This window comes from Netta rufina, assembly GCF_964035555.1.
Source record: "Netta rufina genome assembly, chromosome: Z".
NCBI classification, from domain to species: Eukaryota; Metazoa; Chordata; class Aves; order Anseriformes; family Anatidae; genus Netta; species Netta rufina.
In genome coordinates, this window is record NC_140126.1 from 63136905 (window position 1) to 63156571 (window position 19667).

The 19667-nt window shown below is 40.3% G+C and overlaps 1 protein-coding gene across 3 annotated transcripts in view; it reads left to right on the plus strand.

Moving 5' to 3' along the window:
• Window positions 1–19667, plus strand: part of SEMA6A (semaphorin 6A) — a 116100-nt gene that overhangs the window by 72859 nt on the left and 23574 nt on the right. For 2 of the 3 annotated variants that reach the window (XM_084305514.1, XM_084305515.1), the window contains exons 12-18: window positions 1862–2017; window positions 3831–4007; window positions 4759–4899; window positions 5006–5086; window positions 7057–7115; window positions 9020–9040; window positions 15760–15924. In XM_084305514.1, coding sequence (XP_084161640.1) covers window positions 1862–2017; window positions 3831–4007; window positions 4759–4899; window positions 5006–5086; window positions 7057–7115; window positions 9020–9040; window positions 15760–15924 — 800 coding nt within the window. The remainder of the gene's footprint in view (window positions 1–1861; window positions 2018–3830; window positions 4008–4758; window positions 4900–5005; window positions 5087–7056; window positions 7116–9019; window positions 9041–15759; window positions 15925–19667) is intronic. The other variant, XM_084305516.1, reaches the window with a different exon arrangement.

Here is a 19667-nt window from a genome sequence, read left to right on the forward strand (position 1 = left end):
CTGCCTTGGTGAAGAAAGGCTGCAAGAGTGCTCCAAGATCATTTATTTGAAAACAATATTCATATAAAGAATATTTGCAGGGACAAGGGAAAAGCATAAAGAAAAATTTTATTTCTTTTCAGTGGGAGGGGGGAAGAGAAAGTTGCCTTGTAAGTTTATGAGATGATCCAATAGCATGCTAACAGTCACAATGAGGAGAGGATATTGTTCCTTCTTCTAAGTCAGTAGGAGATAATGATAGCTGAACCAGTAAACAGTGTTTCATATAATACTTGGCCATCAATCCGCTTAATGGAAATAATCATTACTAGCAACTCATGTTGAAATTCATAAGAGGCAAAAGATGCCTTTGAAATAAGGTCATTTTTGTTTGGATATCTCAGTATGGTGCAGAAACATTAGTGCTCCTATTGATCCTAACATTTGTCAGAGGCTTACTGGAACCTTTCAAGAGCCTTGCTTCCCTTTTTTGTTGAGATGAACAGGAGGGTTTACTCAGTTTTATGTTTATTCAATTAAGCCAGTTTTGAGATTATAACAGAATTAATCCAATTATGTGATTAGGATTTAGGAAAAAATAGGCCTCCAGATTAGATGTACAGAAATTCTAGGTACTGAAGTGCCAGAAAGCATAGGCTGCTCCCTAGAGAATTTCACCCAATAAATCAATGCATTTGTCAAGGACTTAGGAGATCGGTGATGCCCTTTATTTCTCCTTCTCTCCCTTTATTGGTAATTCTGTATGTAGTCACAAAAATAACCAGAATATTTTGGATCTAGAGAGGCAGAGCACACAATCTGTGCACATACTGTTTATTACACATCTGTGCAGGAGTATATTCATTGACCCAGTTAATCCCTTCTGGTCCTGTGTTAGCTTCCTACATAACATTTGGTTACCTAAGTTTTGAATATTTATCTAAATCAGAGTGGCAGATATGACAGAACCAGAATTACACTTTGTTCAAGGTGGAATTACTTCATTGATGTTAGTGGCTCTACCTACTTTAGATCAAATGAAGATTGGACACTGCAGAATGATTATGAGTGGATTATCTTCTCATCTCACAGTGGCTCAAAGGCTGAAGAATCATAATGGTCCAGGAAATGGGATCAAATGAATTTTTTGTTGGAGAATGTAATCCACAAATTATTAATAACAGGCAGAGAATGATGCTGTTGATTACCTGTTGAAGCATGAAAGTTAAATTACCTTAGAGGAGGAGGAGAGATTTTAGGAATACAGTGAGTAGATTTGCATTTAAATTGTCCAAGAATGATTATTTAACTTTTCAGTCAAAGTCCTCTATGTGCTACAACACTTAAATTCTCCCTGAAAGAAGGGTAAAATCAATGCTTGCATGGATGCTAGCTGGGTTGTCTTCTTCAGTAGTCCTTCTTCTATCAGAAAGTACTGAAATCAGCACTCTTTGAACCATGAAAACAAACTCCTTCCATATGATTTCTTTTATTCCAAGAAAGAACGAACGGTCAGCTAGTCAAGTTACACATCAGAAAGTGTCTATGACAGTGAACATCATTAAGTCAAATACACAGATACGGTAATTAGGTTCCTTGTGAGTGGACGAACTACAAGCTGTGCACATCGAACTCTGCTAAAGAAGTGGATTTGTTCTTTTACATGGCAGCATGGAAGTTCTTTTGGTCTGGAGTGGAGGATAGAAGGCTTCAGGCTTTCCTGAGGGGCTGAACAAGTCCAAGAGACTTCTCAATCCTTCGTTTAAGACATTGCAATGCACTTCAGATTTTAACAGAAGACATCATGACAGTTGTTACAGAAATGAGATTTGCACTTAGACATCAAAGAAGTGTTCTGGATTTGCCTTCTTGTTTTATTTAGGCCTGGTTGCTGTGCTGGCTCTACATCATTAGAGAAATATGTAACCTCTAATGAGTTCCCGGACGATACTCTGAATTTCATCAAAACACATCCACTGATGGATGAGGCCGTACCTTCTATTGTCAATCGACCCTGGTTCCTGAGAACGATGGTCAGGTAAGTGCCTCCAAATGGACACTTCCTCATTGTAGCATGCTGTCAGGTTGTGCTAATGATCTTGCTTACAATGCTCTCAAATTCTATAAACATCCCTGGTGTGCTGGGCATGACTCCAGCTAGGAAAGATGGCAGATGCTGTAGAACTCCCTGAGCAGCTTCCAAGATAGGAAAAAAACCTCGCTTCTTTCCAACCATGCTGGGCTGAAACCGGATCCTGGGGGAAATGAAGTGCAGGGAATGTTGACCTGCCTCTTGGCTTATGGGTCAGTGTTTGAGACAGCTCTGTAGAAAACTTTGGGCAAGGATCAACAGATAGCCTAGGGATATGTATACAGGATACAAGCATCCGTACCAGGATATGTTCACAGGATATGAAGATGTCTGTTGTGATTATGTACTGGTATGTTTTACTGTTTACAGAAGTGTGCAGGCAGAAGTAATCACATAATCTATATTCTTTCTATGACAACAAGAGAAAAATAATAAAGAAGAGACTTGAACAAAGACTCATAAATCAAAAAGCCTCAAATACACCATACCCTTCCTCTGAAAATATGTCCCCACTCTCCTGTGTCATGCTGTGGTCACTATGCTACTTTTCTGCCCTCCAGCTGTGGTTGGAATGAAGTGACTAACTTTTGCCATATTTCCCATATTATTTGCCATATTATGAGTAGTGTTTAGCACTGGAAGGGTTTAACTTAGTTTTATGAAGTGTATGTTCTGTCAGGTACTTATGCTGGATCAAAGGCCACTGATTTTCTATTTGGAGCAAAAAACAATGACACATGATGATCCCTGACTAAGATCAGTTCTCTGATCTTAGTCTAGTCCTGGACAAGCTGCTTCCCACATGGACCATCTTTAGCTTCCAGTTATGTTATATCTGGGGCCTCACTTGGGAGCCAAAATGCCTGGGCTGGTGTGCCTTGAGGTTAAAGCAGAGACCCTGTGTTTAACACTGTATGAACAGCTGGTGCAAAGAGTTGTCGTGAGGTCATGGTAAACTACGTTCCTGAGGAAATGTTGAAAACCCTGGGGTTTATAAAGGCCAGGTGGTTTAAGGCCCAGCAACATTGCTCTACTTCATTCCAGTTACATACCTCCAACCAAAGATGAGAACAGCAAGCTCCGTAGAGTGCTTTCCTTCGATCTACAGTACCTGATAACTATTACCAAATAATCTCCAGTACTCATCTTTAATAAATGATGTGATCCCACAATTTATACTGCCTTAACACTGAATTTGCTTAGTGGTTGTTATATGATTATTTTTAGTCAGATAAAATAATGTTTACTTTCTCAGCATTTTCTCAGCGTTGTATAGGCACAGCTTTTCCTGCCAAAAAAAAAAAAAAGTTGAATGTAGATCTGTTACCAGTATTGCTGCTTTTAATGTAACTGAACATGAAATTAAAATAAATAAATAAATAAAAATCACTGTGCTGATTTTCTTTCCCTGTCTGTAGAAATCATCAGGCTAGTACTTTGGTTTTGTTTGGAAGGATAATTCCTAAATTGTCTCAGACTCTTAACAGCCCTTCAGCCTTCTGCGTGAGGTTTGCTGTTGCAGACATGTCTGCTAACTATTTGACATCTGGATAAGCACAGAAACACATGGAAATTCCCTACCATTTGGGGAGCCAAACTGGTACAGTCTGTATTGACTTACAGGGTTTTTCAGTCAGAAGTGCTTAAATATGCTATATGGCTGCTCAAAGGCTATCACACAGTTACTTGAAGTGGAAAACATGATAAAATAAATGGCAATCTAATCCACATGATGCAAAATGCGATATTGTTTTTCTAGATACCGTCTGACCAAAATTGCTGTTGACTCTGCTGCTGGGCCATATCAGAACTACACTGTGGTTTTCTTGGGATCAGAGAAGGGAATCATCCTGAAGTTCTTGGCACGGACGGGAAACAGTGGTTTCCTAAATGACAGCCTTTTCCTGGAGGAGATGAACGTTTACAATCCTGAAAAGTGTGTATCTGATTCTTTGTACTCATGTATGGGTGACTTTTGACACTTCTGATTTTCCAGAGATCAAGTTGTCCCATGAAAAGGGAAGCAGGCTAGAAGAAGCCAAGTTCTCTGAGTCATTTTATATTGTTTTGGGGGGATGTCTGGTTGTCAGTCTCTATATTGAAATAAAATATTTTTTTCAGCATGTCTAGAAAATAGCCCATCATCCTATGCAGCAGTTGAGGGATAATTAAAAGCAAAATTCTGCAAAGGAAGATTAATTTTCTAATCCTATAAAAAACTGATTCCTCTCCAAATAACTCACTAACCAGCAAGCTACTCTCCAAGGGAAATTTCCCACATTTTCGCCTTCCTCAAATATGCCTAAGGGGGCTTTGAAGTGGGTCATAAGCATGCAGAAATTTCAGCTACTTTGAGTGCTGGAGAAGGATAAACAGAAAAACTGAAGGGCCCTCAGAAATCTTGTCTGGTGTGTAGTATCTCTCTACTTCTCTGGCCCCATGCATTTTTAATGCATGCTTTAATACTTGCTTATATATCTTTCTGTCACTGCATTTAATGGCTATTGTGTGTTATTTTTCTTCCTTGGCTTGTTCAGTTCTCCCCTTTTCAGATTTTATTTATGTTTTTTGTTGTTGTGTTGTTTTTTTTGTTTGTTTGTTTTGTTTTTGAGATTGAGGAATCATTAGGTTTTCATTTGGTTTCCAGGGGAACTCACTTGTAACTTTATCTCACATTTTTGAATCAGGTGCAGTTATGATGGCGTGGAAGACAAGCGGATTGTGGGTATGCAGCTTGACAAGCCCAGCAGCACCCTTTATGTTGCCTTCTCTACCTGCATCATCAAGGTTCCGCTGGGGCGGTGTGAGCGCCATGGCAAATGCAAAAAGTATGTGCTTTGTGGTGGCACTTGCCCTCTTGTTGTAAGCCCATGTTCCAGGTGTGGGGAATACGAGAGCACTCAAGAATGCCTCCTTCTGCTCTTCTTTCTCAAGGGCCTGCATAGCATCCCGAGACCCCTACTGCGGCTGGGTGAAGGAGAGCGGGGTGTGCACACAGCTGGTCCTTGGCGCTAAGTGAGTAATGGCTCTTGCTGGAAGGGCCTTGAAGCGCTGGCAGTGGCGCCGGACAGACTTGGAGTGAGCTGTTTGAAATGTGGGGCTCTCAGGGTAGAAAAATGCGTGAAGTGTTTGTTCCTACCTTATTTGCATTCTCTGAAATTTCTCACAATTATTTTTTTTTTTGGTGTGAACTGTCAGCTGATTGGTGACTGCTGAAAGAAGAGGAAGAATAAAATGAAAGAGCTGTACTAAGGCCCACGTGTTGTTGAAAAGAGGGAACTGGATGGCTGTGTCTGGACCAGCCCACACTGGAGCCATCACAGCTGATTAAAGAGGCAATAGAATCCAAATTAAATTACTGAAGCAATTTGTCCACTGAAAACAAAACCAGTCCTTCTAATTTACTGTGCATTACTAAGAGGAATCACAGAGCACAGTAAGAGCTTAAAGTAGATTCAGAGAAGTGCTGGATCTCCGCTTGCTTAACAGTAGAATTTAATTATTTTATAATAATGAAAGTCTGTGAGGTTTTGTTTAAGTATGGTTACTTAAGCCTTGCAGGAAGCAGACCTACTTCAGACCTCTCATTTCTTGGACACATTTGACACAGCTCACACTTTCCCACTCTAAACTTCAAGATAATGGTGTAAGTGTAGCATAAACATCACATAACCCCAGCAGCCCCACAGCCAGCCCAGCTTAACCCTGTGTCTGTATAGGTCTTCAGCATATAATGGATGAGTTATCATGTTCTTAATTTGCCATTTCAATTCAAATAGTCTTGTCCACTTTGAAAACTATAGCTATGTCTAAATACTTATATGCTTTATGGAGGCTGTTTCTGTTGGATATTTGGTAAAATACCATTGAAGTTCACCTGTGTGCATATGAGGTTTTCTCAGCCTTCTAGAGGTGCTTGAGGTTTTTTGCACTTGCCAGGACAAGGTTATGGGGAGTTTTGTACCTTACTTTCAAAAATGTCTCTACTGTTTATCAATAAATCCATCAAGACAGGAGCAATGCAGCTTCCAGTGGTGCAGTTCAGAGGTGAGCATGGCAGGTTGCTCTCTATCCAATACAAACCACATGGGAGGAGATCCAGATCAATTGTTCGGATGTCTGGTGGACTTCTAAATTAACCAACAGGAGGCAGAGATGTTAGGTGCCCTCCTGGAGTAGGTGACAGTTGAGCAGTAGTTTTAAGGACATAGTGCTGGGAATTAAGTGTCTATATGGGTAATGATGCCCCCACAGAAGGATCCTGTCTAATGTAGACAGGAGCTTGTATTGGAGGTTTTCCAGGGCTCTTGTCACTCATCTCTTACTGTATCAGGAACTTGGAAGAACAGCTTCACTAGTTATCCAAAATCACTGGCACAGGTTAGGAGTCTGAATTGAGCTGTCAGCTAGGAAAGCCTTTAAGTATTAATCAGTACAGACCCTTAAATTCAGCATAATTCACTTTGTGATCTGGACCTTATGCCCTGCGACCATGTTCAGTGCACTACCTACAAAATTTTGAAAATGCAAGTTTTTCCCCCCAGCACAGTACCTAGCCAATAGTTTAGCTTCCTTCCCATTTCAAAACATTAGTGCACTTTGACTACTGTATGGACAAGTCAAGGTAGGATTGTAACTGCTCATGATAATGTCTTTTTTTTTTTTTTTTGATTGAATAGTTTAAAAATATATGAATGTTTGCCTCCCTTGACAATGAGGTATGCAGTAGATTTTGAAAGAAGAAAAAAAACAAAACAAACAAACAAATGAAAAACACAAGGAGTCATCAGAAGTCAAAGACTCACTTAGCAATGACAAAAGAATTGAATGCCTATCTTGGAATTTTTTAGCCTTCACGGGGAAGTTTCAAAGAAATGGCTGGTTTCATGGTGTGTCTTTATTTCAGTTGCAGATGCAATAATTTCTTTCTGGTGGTGCTTGTGACTGTCGTTACTCATACTGTTATGTTTCTTCCTATTATTTAGGCTGGCATTTGAGCAGGACATAGAACATGGCAATACAGATGGCCTGGGTGACTGCCAAAGTAAGCAAAGCTTTTACCCTCTATTTACCATGTGTAACAGTGTCTTTCTGAATGCCTCAAATCACCCTTACCTGTCGAGCATTCTTTTGTAGCAATGTAAGGCACAACAGGGATGGCAACTGCAGCTAAAGGTACAGGAAGAGGAGGCACAGCTGTTTAAATGTATTTAAATAGCCCAATTGATGTGATTTATACAAACACTGGTCTTCATATCAGTTATGTACTGGAAAGACCATGGTTCTACAGGATATTGATTATAGCAGTGAAATAATGAGATGAGTGTTCATTGTGTTTATCAGTCGTGATGGTTGGATTGTTTATCTAGATGTGCAGAAGGAGCTTGGTTTCTTGTATAGACTGTGACTTGGACTACACTCCCATGCATAACAGGGAGACAGTGAAACATGTCTTCATCTTTGGATCAAAATCAAGAAGTGGGAGCTTATGTGTTTGTGAACCTTAGTTGATATTACAAACAGGCTGGACAAAGTAGCAATGCTAAGGATCAGGTACTACTGATCCTGTCTAAGAAATGTTAATGGTAAACCTTAGGTACTGACAGCATGAGTTGGAAGCTTAAACACAGTCTTTAAACATTTACATTTTGCACTGAGATGCTTAAAGATGCCCAGCTTGCACTATGTGCAAAGAAACCTTGGATGTTGATTTCTGAGCTGTCAGGAACACCAGCAGCTGTATAGCTTGTTCAAGACAGCTGTTGTTCCAAATGTTCTTGCCAAAATTGGTTTAATTCTGAGCCCCAACTATTATTTACAAACCTTATGAAATCAAGAATCACATTCTTTTTGGTGCAATTTGCACTAATGCCTGTAGACACACACCCAAAACAAAACAAAACAAAACAAGAACAAAAAACAAAACAAAACAAAACAAAACAAAAATAAATTAAAAAAAAAAAAAAAAGCACTCAGGAAGTGAGAGAGTCATTACTTTTGGAATATAGCACAAAATAACAGAGGGCAAGAGTGTGCTCTGGGATACAGTGCAGTCCATAATCTATGGAGAAACCTAGAACTTTCTTGTGCCTTGCACATCCTTGTTCAAGAGTCATTTATTATTGTGATCACTGTACTTATGGGAGTACAAGGATTTCAGTCTCTGCATGCCCTTGTCTCAGCTACACCTCCCTGTGCCCTAAAATTGGTCCATTTAGGGCTCTTTAAGTTTTTTGAAGGAGGTGTACTCACAGTCCGTTCTGTGATCCCTGTAAAATGGGCTAGCACCAAAACCGGGTCAGTTCCCAGCTGGTACAACTTTGCCCTTTTCAGCCCTTTTCAACATAGTTCTGCTCTCCTTGGGCAAATAGGTTAGACAGGATTGGAGTCTACCTGACATCAGTTACACATTAAAGAAGTGTAGGAGATGATTCAGAAAGAGCAAGTTGTGCTCATGGAGAGAGTTCTGCTCCTGTACAGCGAGCAGTAAAGCCAATACCCTGTCTAAGTCCCTCTTCAGCCCCGAAAGATGCATTGAACCTTGACACTGCACAGGGGTAGATTTCACTCCCTGCTAAGCTAACTGACCTTTTTACTTTATGTGGTCTTGTATCATGTGAGTTTTGTCCTCATCAGCTCATGATTATAGCTTTATCACTCATTCTGCCTTGTACTGGAATAGGATGTGACCTTGCAAAGAAAGCCATGGCAAAGGGAAAACTGTCCTTCCCATTTGTCCCTTGCATGGGGCTAGTCATGAACACTTTTAGAGTCAGACATTGTTTAAAGGTATGTCTGAATATTAATTTTGCCTGGATCCTTAGGATAAAAATCATATACATATAGATACCGGCTGAAGTATAAAAGGTTGCTAGCAGCAAACTACTAAAAACAAAACAAAACAAAAAGAGAGAAATAATGATTTTTCCCCTGTTATTTGTCTTTCAGATTCCTTCGTAGCCCTGAATGGTAAGGAAGTTCGTAGTTTCACTTTTTACTGACAGAAAATCCATTTTGGAGGAATCACTTTTTACTAAACTTTTACGTATTTTCATATTTATTGTTTTATTTAATGTTTCTTCCCAATTTATTTTGTTCATAGACATTTCAACTGCTTCACCTGATCATGAAATGTCTTACCACACAGTGTATGGTCAGTTTATGGGTGTTTTAAATATTCTTCCTGGATCTTTGTATTAGCTAGTAGTTTCTCTAGTCAAATAACAGCTAACGCTTTCTTATTTGTTTTGTCTTGGTTTTGAGGGCCTGATTCACTAATCACGAGTAAGGTTAAGTCATGCTTCTTGATTTGCAATCCCTCTTTCCTAGTCCTCCCTCAAAACTCTCTCCATTGAATTAAAGTCAGATATGGCCAATTTTAATGGCACTCCAGCAGGCATGATTAAGAGCACGCTTCATCTGAACACTCAGACAAAGGAACACTTGGAAACACTGATGCATCTTATCTGTTCCCTGGGAAAAACAAAATAGCTTACATCCCACTCATGAGTTGTCCAGGCTGGTGTTATGACTGCTACAGCAGTTAGTCACTGATAACTTAGGGAAAGGAGCAGAACTGTCCATGGGTGATAGAAAATCTCTCATAAAGCAAATTAACTATTACCTGTGTCAGTTGAGATGGGGTTATGCCCTGAGTCCCAAAGGTTTCTCTCACTTCTGGAGTAAGTAATTTTTGTTGTACATGCTTGCAGTATCATAACACCCCTATGGTACCTGGTCTGTAAATAAAAAGGGGGATTCGCACACCAAAGTTGAAAGAAGCATTCTTGCTAGCCTGGAGTAGCAGTTTCCCACTAGGTAGCTGTTAATCTGCACTTGCAGTACTTTACACCACTTTGTTCTATGTTTGGAAGTGGATTACAGTGTCACTTGGAGTGAAGAATAAGTGTCTTCTTGAGGAATTATTGCAGAATAAATAATCACTTTAAATTCAAACCTAGACTTATATTGCAATAGTTTCTCTTCCTAGACATCCTGAAAAAAACAAGTACTCACAAGCTAAGAGGATGTGTGATAATGTTCCCAATGAAGGCAATGGCTAATTCCCATTTGGAAATTTGGAGGGCTGGGAACTTGCTTGTGAAATTGCTTTCATTCAGGCTGTGCAAGACAAACAGTTCATCAGAGCTTGGAGAAAATTATAATATGTGTGGCTGAATATATCTAGAGGTAGGTTAGTTTGCTGTTGTGACGATGCACATTAGATCGGTCCCTTCGTCTCCTGCCTGCAAAATATGTAGATGCAAACAGAACCAATGGCAACACATGATAGTACAGCAGAATATAAGTAACACAATAATACTGATCAGCATTTAAAAATAAATTAAATAAAATTTCCCATGTTATTACCAGGAAATGGAAAATGTGCAGGTGAAATTTGTTTGCAAGTCTGATAATAAAAAACAATGAGGGGAATACACAAAATCTAAGTTGAGACTTCATAATGTATGGAAGACTGATGGTTTCATCTGTATATAGAGTTTGTCGTTTCTTTCTGTTGAAAATTGCTATACATCCAAAACATAGAGCAGTAATTAAAGGATAAGTAATAATAATAAAAACCATACTGCTGAATCTAAAGAAAAAGAAAATAGCCCTGGGCCTACTGCTAACATGCCAGAAATGTCTTTGGATTCCTACTACTAAGTGTGTTTGGAGGCTGCACAGTTATAGCTGTAGACTGTGGTTCTGAATCCCATCAGCTACCATATTAAGAAGGACTTTAGCCAAAGCTGGTATTTTAATCTGACCAAGAAAGCAGAAAAATGGTTTAAGTGAGTGTCAAAATGAAAAACTGTAGTCCCAGAGGAGTACAGTATAGTATAGGTATAGGGAGTATACTTGCATGTCAAGCACAGTGATAGATTTCATGAATGAACCCAGCTCTTAAAATAAGATCCTACTGCCAAATGTGAGAGAAAATCTTTCACAGATGATTTCATTGACATTTCTAATGTAGATTCTGATACATGGTCACTCAGCAAGACAGCCTTTCCTTTATGGGTTCAGTTGAAATAACCTTGATGATGTTACTGTAGTTAGTCTCTTTCCACCTACCAGGGCAAAATACAAAGGGAAAAGTGCTAGTCACCTCTCTTGATCTTCCCCAAGAAGACTGTAGGAACTTCCAGCACTAGACAATAAAACAGTCTCAGTAAACAGCTCATGTTTGCTAAATGTTATGTCTGCTCTTTTTTTTTTTTCTTGAGCAAATAAAATTTTATAAATAGTTTATTTTAGTGTTATTGAATACAATTAAATATGTAACTAAATGATAATTCATAATAGATTAAACCTCAGAACACTGGAACATACCAGGATGCCAATCAAATGAATGTTCAGGATGCCAAATGCTCAAATGCAAAAGACTTATAGCTAGATTACCCCTTTTGACTGATTTACACCACTATAAATCAGATCTCTGGTAGACTTACTGCCACTCTGTAGCAGTGTACATGAAAGGAAAACTGAGCCCTTAATCTGTGTATTCCTTACATCAGCCTCCTTCTGAAATTGGCAGATGAGCTCCCTTTTCCGGGGCAGTCTTACATGATCAGTTGTAAACAAGTAACAAAAGTGCAAAGTCCACACAGGTGACTATTCAAGCACATCATTTTTGACACCCAAGGGGAGAGAGAATAGGAGGCTGAAGTTGTGTTGCAGAAGGTCAGAGATGAATGATGTGAGAGACATATTTAAACAAAGAGATGAGCTTAGATTCTTCCACAAAATTGTAAGCAGCTTCAATTACCTTTGGAAACATCAATTCTTAGTGAATTGGGCCCTTATCTCACCCCCTAGCCATATTCCTTTCTCCCTCTGTAGTATTGATTTAGCCTTTCCCTCTAATTGTCTAATTGGGTTGCTATAGCTGTTAATAGGATAGTGTGTGGACATCTTAACCTCTGAGATCCTAATGACTTGTGCATATTAGAGCAACTATCAAATACGTATTGAATCCCTGTCTTTGTTTTAAAGCTGAAAAAATCTCCTTATATTTTACAAGTGCACTTCAGAACAAGCTGTAGTTACAGAAGTGCAGCCCTTCTGAATCATTATCCATGCCCGTAGACACTAAGTGCTTTTACTGAGGTCCTATTACTTGATTACAGCACTCCAAATGAAAAGTTTTTGCAAATAATGGAAGCACCCTAAAACAGATTTTTTAAAAGCCTGTCTATTTTGAAATTTTCATGTTTGCTTTAAACAAAGAAGTTTGAAAAGCACTATATCTGCAGCTTTTCAGGTGGATTGTTTTAAAACAAAGGCAGATCTTTAGTTTTTAGATGTTTAGGTGTATGAAAAGCTAGTCAATACTAACATAGATGTACTGGCTACACCTCAGATACGTTAAAGCCTCTTTAAATTGCAGAAAAGCCTATTTACACAGTCAGAGTGGTAAAAATGGTGTGATGGGGGAAAAAAAAGCCCACTACATGTTGCAAACCATACAGCACATTGTAAAGGTTTAATAATGGCTGCATGTGAAAGGGACAGGAATGGGTTGCCTGCCACTTCAGCCTTTTCTCTGTTTATGAAAGAAATAACTAGCTCATACATTTCTGGTGTCACTCAGCTCGGAGGTGAAATTCACCCAGCGGGACTGACTGTTCAGCCACTTACAAGACACAGTGATAATGCTTATGGTGTCTGGTGTGGCAGCCACTGCCCAGTAGCAACTGTTTGCAGAATACAGCTCCAACACAAGCAGGGTAGGTTATTAAGGTTAATCTGCTCCTGCCCTGCTTCCACAAAATGGAAGAAAGTTTATGTTGATTACATGTGGAGGACTGTTTCTCAGTGTGTACTAGACTAGCACATTAGTAACAGAGCAAATAGACTGATTTCTCATGATTGTGTGAAACCTTCCTCTACCTAACTGCCATCTGGTATACATTACTATCTTCACAAAGCCTAAGCTTTCAATTTCCAAGAACTTCTCCATGTATTTGCAGCATATGGTTGAGGAATTTTTTTAATTTTTTTTTTTTTTTTTTTTTTTAGAAAATGCGTCCCTTAGGCATACCTTTCCTCTAGATTACTGTATTAAGAAACATTTTTCTTCAGCCATACTTTTGTCTTTTCCTTAAAATTGTCCCTTTAAGCACACCAAAAGTAAAAGTGTCTGGACAGAGATATGGACATATAAATGCATATGTAAGGCACGTATAAAATATAATTACTGCTTTGCAAGATTTCCTTCTCTTCCACCTCCTTATCAAGCTTTGACTAATTGCTTTCTTATGTTGAGTGCAGCACTATTTGTAGGCTGACCAAATGTTGTACACATTATTGTGGCCATTGAATGGGGTATTAACTTGGAGACTGAAACCCCATGAATTCTGGCACTGTGGTTTAGTTCTTAGGGAAAAGAAGACATGGAAATCTCATAACTTTGGCCTATTCTCTGGCCTATTCTATGTCCCATTGTTCCTCTTATTTCTTGAGAATGAGCACAGGAATTGACAAGCGTAAAATGGTATAGAAGTGAAAGCTTTCATGCTCCAGTGTATTCTTGCTTCAAAAGGGCACGTATTTTCAGCCACTGGGCCTCTACCCATCCTTTTGGAAACAGGCAGCCCTGTAGAACTGCTGTGGAACAGGCAGCAAGTCTGGATTGAAGCCCATCATCCATCTAACTGTGTGTTACCAGTGCTTCCAGCCATGCTGTTGCTTACAGAAACCTTCTAGTAGAGAATAATATTTGGCTTCTCTTTCCTATTTGAGCAACATTAAAAGCGCCATCTTAAACAAAATACACCCTGTAGTTTGCCATGTTAAAGAAAGGTGGCTAGAGGAGACCACCCTTCCTACCAGGAGAGAGAAAAAATAATACAGTGCCCTCATCAGCATAAGCCCTCAGCCTGAGGTCCAGTGCTCAATTAATTGTATTAATGATTACGTGTAGTACCTGAAGGGTGAGAATTCTGCATGGTGAGAATGCTGAATCTCACCAGCTTGCCCTACAAAGAGCGCTGGTTATAGAAGTTAGTCCTCTCCATATCCTGTGCAAAACACAGTCCAAAGTACTGCTGCATACAAACCTGCACACTAAATCAAAAGTGCTCCTCAAACATATGCAGAGGAGCATGGGCATTTTCTTCCCCTCCAAGATCATTAATATTCAGCAGAATTTCTTTAAATCATAGCAGCATCTTAACAGAAGCTGCAGCATTTTTGCTGATTTCATCAATATTTCAATCTGATGAAGCTGCTAAAAGGGCTGGATAAAATGAAGCACTTGTCTGTATCGAAAAGCATTCAGATTTCTGATGTCTAGAGGGTAGTTGGGAAGCTGAAGTTCATCCGCTCTCCATGCACTGAAGGGACTGATGTTGCTTCTGAGAGCAGGGACCAGAATGGCCAAAGCATTGGTGCAAGTGGTGAAAAGGAACTTTCAGAAATATGAGTGATTTTAAGGTCAGAATGTGGTGTGGTTGGAGTTTCAGTGCCCACTTTCCCAGGAGTCATGGAGCAGCTGAGCCACTGAGAAGTCCAGCTTGGGGCCATCATTCAGAAACCATAGACTCCAAGAGTACTGCATTTTGGGTGTTGACCTACTTCCTGGGGTTGAGCTGCAAAGGACATACATATCTACAAATACATTTATGCCAAAGCCAAACCACTGTTAAAATTGTACAATGTTTCTGGTAGGTCATGTCCTGTGAGTGTGCTGTTAGGGTGTGTTCAACCAGCAAGGAGTTCCTCAGTCATGTTCAGGATGGCAGTGACAATGTCTAGAGTAGCTGTGAAACAGGGGAGCCGGCCTGTAATCCTCTCTTCCAGTCAAGAGGTCTACCCTGTGTGACAAATGCAAAGCAGATCACATCCTAAACTTTCCTCCTTCAAAACGGGCCTTCCAGTGTTCAAAGGGGCCTGAAGCAAGCAAGCAATGCCACATCTCTGTCCTGAGAGGTCTACCAACCAAGTGTGCTTTGAAGACAGTTACAATTTCTTGGACAGATTCATGTAATAAGGCCTTCACTTCACTGTTAATTTGAGCAGAAATGATGTGTGGCTCTTTGCTAGCAGTCCTTACCTCAGAGCCATTGTAGACCACTGCTCAGACAAGACTGGTGGAAATGGTGCAAGTAGGCACAAACCCAGTGTTTTTTCCATCCCCAGTGCACACGTTCTGGGCAGCCTCTCATTCCCTCAGGGACACGAGGCAGAGGGCAACAAACATCATCGTGTTGTAGCTATTCTGGCATTCCACTCCAGTTCTGGTGGTGCTAGAAGTTGTTCCATTTTATTGCTTAAATTGCTGTTGAAATTGCTTTTCTTCCTAAGCCAGTGCCAGACAGTGTGGACTGATGCTTCGGTATCAGGCTCATGTGCAGAATACAGCTGAAGGACATTTGACTAAGATGAAGAGTCCTCATGCTGCTCCACATGCATTTAACACTGCTGAGCAAAAACACACAATTGCAATCTGAGCTGCAGTCAACCGCACTCACATGCAGCCATTAACACCATCCCACTGGACAGTTTGGAAAGTCCAAATTCTGTGTTTCCTTCGAGCAACACTTTGCAAGGCCTTCAAAGCCATGCTCAGCCTACGAGGTTCACCCATGGAGGAAAGCAAAGGTTGTGCTCCTGAGCATGAGGTGGCATGGTAAGTGACTAATGAGACTTGTCTTCCCTACCTGTATTTATAATGTAAACAGGACACTCCAGTTCACTAGTTCCAAGCACCACCTCTTCCAACTCTCGGGCTCGACAGGGTTATGATGCTAGGGGACGCATGCTGGATTGGAAGGATCCGCTTGGTTCATCCGAAAATACAGACCCATATGTGGCAGTTTCATCCCATAATCATCAAGACAAGAAGGGTAAGGCCTTGGAAATGACTTCCTGTGGTGAGGAGGGAGGGGGGGGGAGGACTGAAGTGTAACTGCTTCCAGCTGGCTCAGAGCAACATGTAATAAAACTCCTGTGCTATAATTAAAAGCTTATCGTAAAGCCTGAAACTAAACAGCCAATCTCAGACTCAGTCCTAGATAATTCACTGCCTGAGGAAACCACACAAAACAAATAGAAATGTATGCCTTTGCCGTGTGTATTGTACATGTGCATGGGAAGGAGGGAAACAGTGGGGATTTAGCTCTCTTTAAACTTGATCTTCCCCGTTGTCTGACAAAGGCAGATTCATGGCTTTCCATTTTTCTTAAGAGTGCACTTTTATATTGCCTTTTTGTCTGAATTCCCGGGGCAGCACAGCAGGTCTCAGCTAATTTCACATTATTTCTGTCTCTCGCTGTCAGGAAGAAATACTGAAGCTCCGAGGTTGGCTCTACTTTAACTGGTGGAGTTACACAGATGCTGGTCCTAGCCACTGGACCTGAGCATCAAATGCCTTTGAGAATGAGGGCTGCAGAGATCATTAGTGTATTTCAAAAGATCCTTAGGTGGTTGCTGGTGGGGAGAGTTTCTCTGCTGCATTTTTAAAGAGCCAAAAGGTGCTTTGATTTAGGTGGTGTTTCACCCTGTTCAGCCCTGTGCTGAAGCATGCTTGTGCCTGAGACAAGGGACAGCCCTGCCATTTGGCCTCTAGTCCTGCTTTGCTATGCATGCAGAGAATTAGAGAATTGCCTAAACTTGCCATTTGAACCTGCTTAGGGACAGAGTAGCTTTTCTCCTGAGCGAGGATGGTAGTGACCCATAGTTCTGCCATGGCCCTCCATCATTCTTCCTGCTGCTTTCAATCCATATCTGAATGAGGTTAAAATGGTTCCTTTGTAAATAGGGGGCTTAGGTTCAAATATCTCCTCTGCCTAGAGAGATTTAAGTCCTCGTTATTCTTCTCCAGGGTGTTCTTAGATCTCTTCTTTCAATCTCTTCCCTGTTGAAGATGTTTCACTCTGTATGGACTAATTAAGTACTCAACGGGCCAGAAGGAGGATGGGTATAAGCAAAACTCACTTGCTGAGTGGTTAGGGCACTCACCAGGGGCAGGAACACACATGAGCTTCAGGCCTTTCTACTATGAATACTTTATAAAAAACACTTAAAATATTAATTGAAATGTGGATTCCAGTCTCTGTTGTTCATGCATTTTACATGAAAAACTCATTAGACAAAAGCATCAGCTGTTCCTGGAGAAGCTACTAGCATGCCAGACCTACTGCTTTGAATTGTCTGCCCAAACTAGTAGGTTACTAAATCATATTCCTTCCCCTCTGCCTGACCCACTGAGTCTTGAATTCTCTGCACTCACTGTGGAGATTTTCAGCAGGGGCTAATGAGCATGTTAACATTGCAATACAGTTTTCAGCAGAGCTTCACGAGCAGCTGGCAATGGTCTGGACTGTAAACTCGGTGCCTGGCATTCACAGCAGCTCCAGACACATGATGTCTCCCACAGTCTTGGGATATCTCAGAGATTTCTCATTGAACTCTTCTCAAAGAGCCTTCACAGCTCCTGTTCACAAGGGCAGTGTGCATCACCTGGCTGGCCCACCCGAGACAAAGTCTGAAGCAGCTTTCTGGCTGACAAGCTGGTCAAATTGGGCAGAAGAAGCAGTAAAATTTCTTGAGATGCCAAGGAGACAATTAATCTAGTAGCCTTGGCTTTTAGGCTTGATAGCAGCAAATAGAATAGGAATAGCTGAAATCCCCCAGGCAGAAGATGTGACTTGTCTCCCACCTACTAACAGTTTTTCCTGTAAAAACTTCCATGTATTCTTTTTCCTTCAGGTGGATTTTAGAAGAGGCTACTGTTCCCAAATTATATTTTTTTTCTGAGCTTGATCATGTAGACATGATCAGGATAGGAGGCTAACTGCAAATCTAAAGGAAAAACTGAATTTCTGAACCTGGTCAGACTTACCTGTGACATAAGTACAGAGCTTCCCTGTACCACACAGACCTGTGGGCTACAGAGTCTCTGCAGTAGAATTTCAGGCAGCTGCATTACTCCAATTCAAAACCATAATGTAAGGGGTAAGTCTTTGGGGGCGTTGAAGACAAAAGGTCAGATTCCAAATCCCTGCTTAAGCTTAGTTTGAGAAATCATCCTCATTTCTTGAATCTGAACTCTGTTCCTCAGACCTTGCTCTTCAGCTGCAGAATGGCAATTTTAAAAATGTTATTTCTGGGTGTCAGGTATGTAGAGGAGAGAAAGCAGATAAACCTGCATGCTGTTTTAAAGATGGCATGTGATCTACCTATCACTCCTTTTTATCAGAGAAATAAATCAATGACAATGCTGACAGCTTAAAAAAATATATATTTTTTTTTCTTTTTCTGTCTGGCCTCTTGGTAACACCTGGTATTCAAACTTCTTGAGCTGAGACAACATTTCCTAGAAAATCGTGTTCCCTCTTTTGAAAGTAAGTAGTGTTTTTCTCCTCCTCCCTGAGAAGAGGGGATGTCATTAAGCAGACTTGATGAGGAAGGAAGGAAAAGATCCTTGAACCCAGCTCTTCTGCTGGTATCAGTCAGGGATGCTAGGTCAGAAATCACCAATAGTGGAAGATCTGGCCCTTTATGTACCCAGAGGAATGCAGAGATGTGTATGCATTTTAATGACAGTATTTGTTATGTGTGGATCTGTACTTTACAAATCTTTTGCAAAGCAGTGCTTAGTAGATGGAAAACTAGCTCTTAAAAGCATCTTGTATGCCAGCCACAGCTTTCAGAGGAGCATGCAGTGAAAATATTAATAAACGTATAGCTTTTGGATTTGAATAATTTTCACTTCAATTCATTGACTGATGAGGTGGCTTACATTCAATAGTTCCCTGCTCAGGGAGTGATAGTTACCAAAGATCCTTATTAGCACTTGACAGGGTCATTTAAATATCATGCATTCTTTGTTGCCTAATTATGAATATTGACAAAGCTGGAAGCAGTCTACACACAATCAAAACAATGGCGGCAGAGGTGACCGCATGGTTGTTTACCATTACCATCTACTTGTGTGTTGTTCTCCTTGCCTTGCCCAATCAAAGCCGGTTGGCTCCAAAATTGCTATTGATTTGTTGTTTTTAAAGGGCAAAGGAAAGAGTTCTTGCACAAAATTAAATCAGAAAATGTTAAGCTTACTATCCTTTCATCAAGGTTTTGTTTTCACTTTTGCTGTGGTTTCTTTCATTTTTGCACATTCACAGAGAAAAAAAAAATGTTTTTTTTTGTTTTTTTTTTTTTTCTTTTTTTTAACATTTTCTCTTTGTTTTGCAAGGTGCTTTGTGATGTTCTTCATTGGTTGTGTCTAGTCCTTTGGACAGTGTTTTCTTTCTTTTCCTGTACTCACAAATGACTTCCTTCTGATTGTACTAATTGTACAGAATCCACTTGCTGCTTTTTTTTTTTCTTTTTTTTTTTTTCTGTAACACGGGTGCTTTGATGATGTCACATCCATCCATATGCTTCACTTTTAATTCAGTGCAGGCATCTTGGGGAATATCTGTGGGGGCGTGAAGAGGGGGTTCTTTAAAACGGTTGACTCATGGGAATGTGACATTTGTGTGCCACAGCTTTAGTAGCTAAATATACTCTGGGATTGTTGTTTCTGAGCTACCTCACATTTCTTGCCAAGATGAAAATGTGTAGAGCAACCCATAGAGTGGGAATT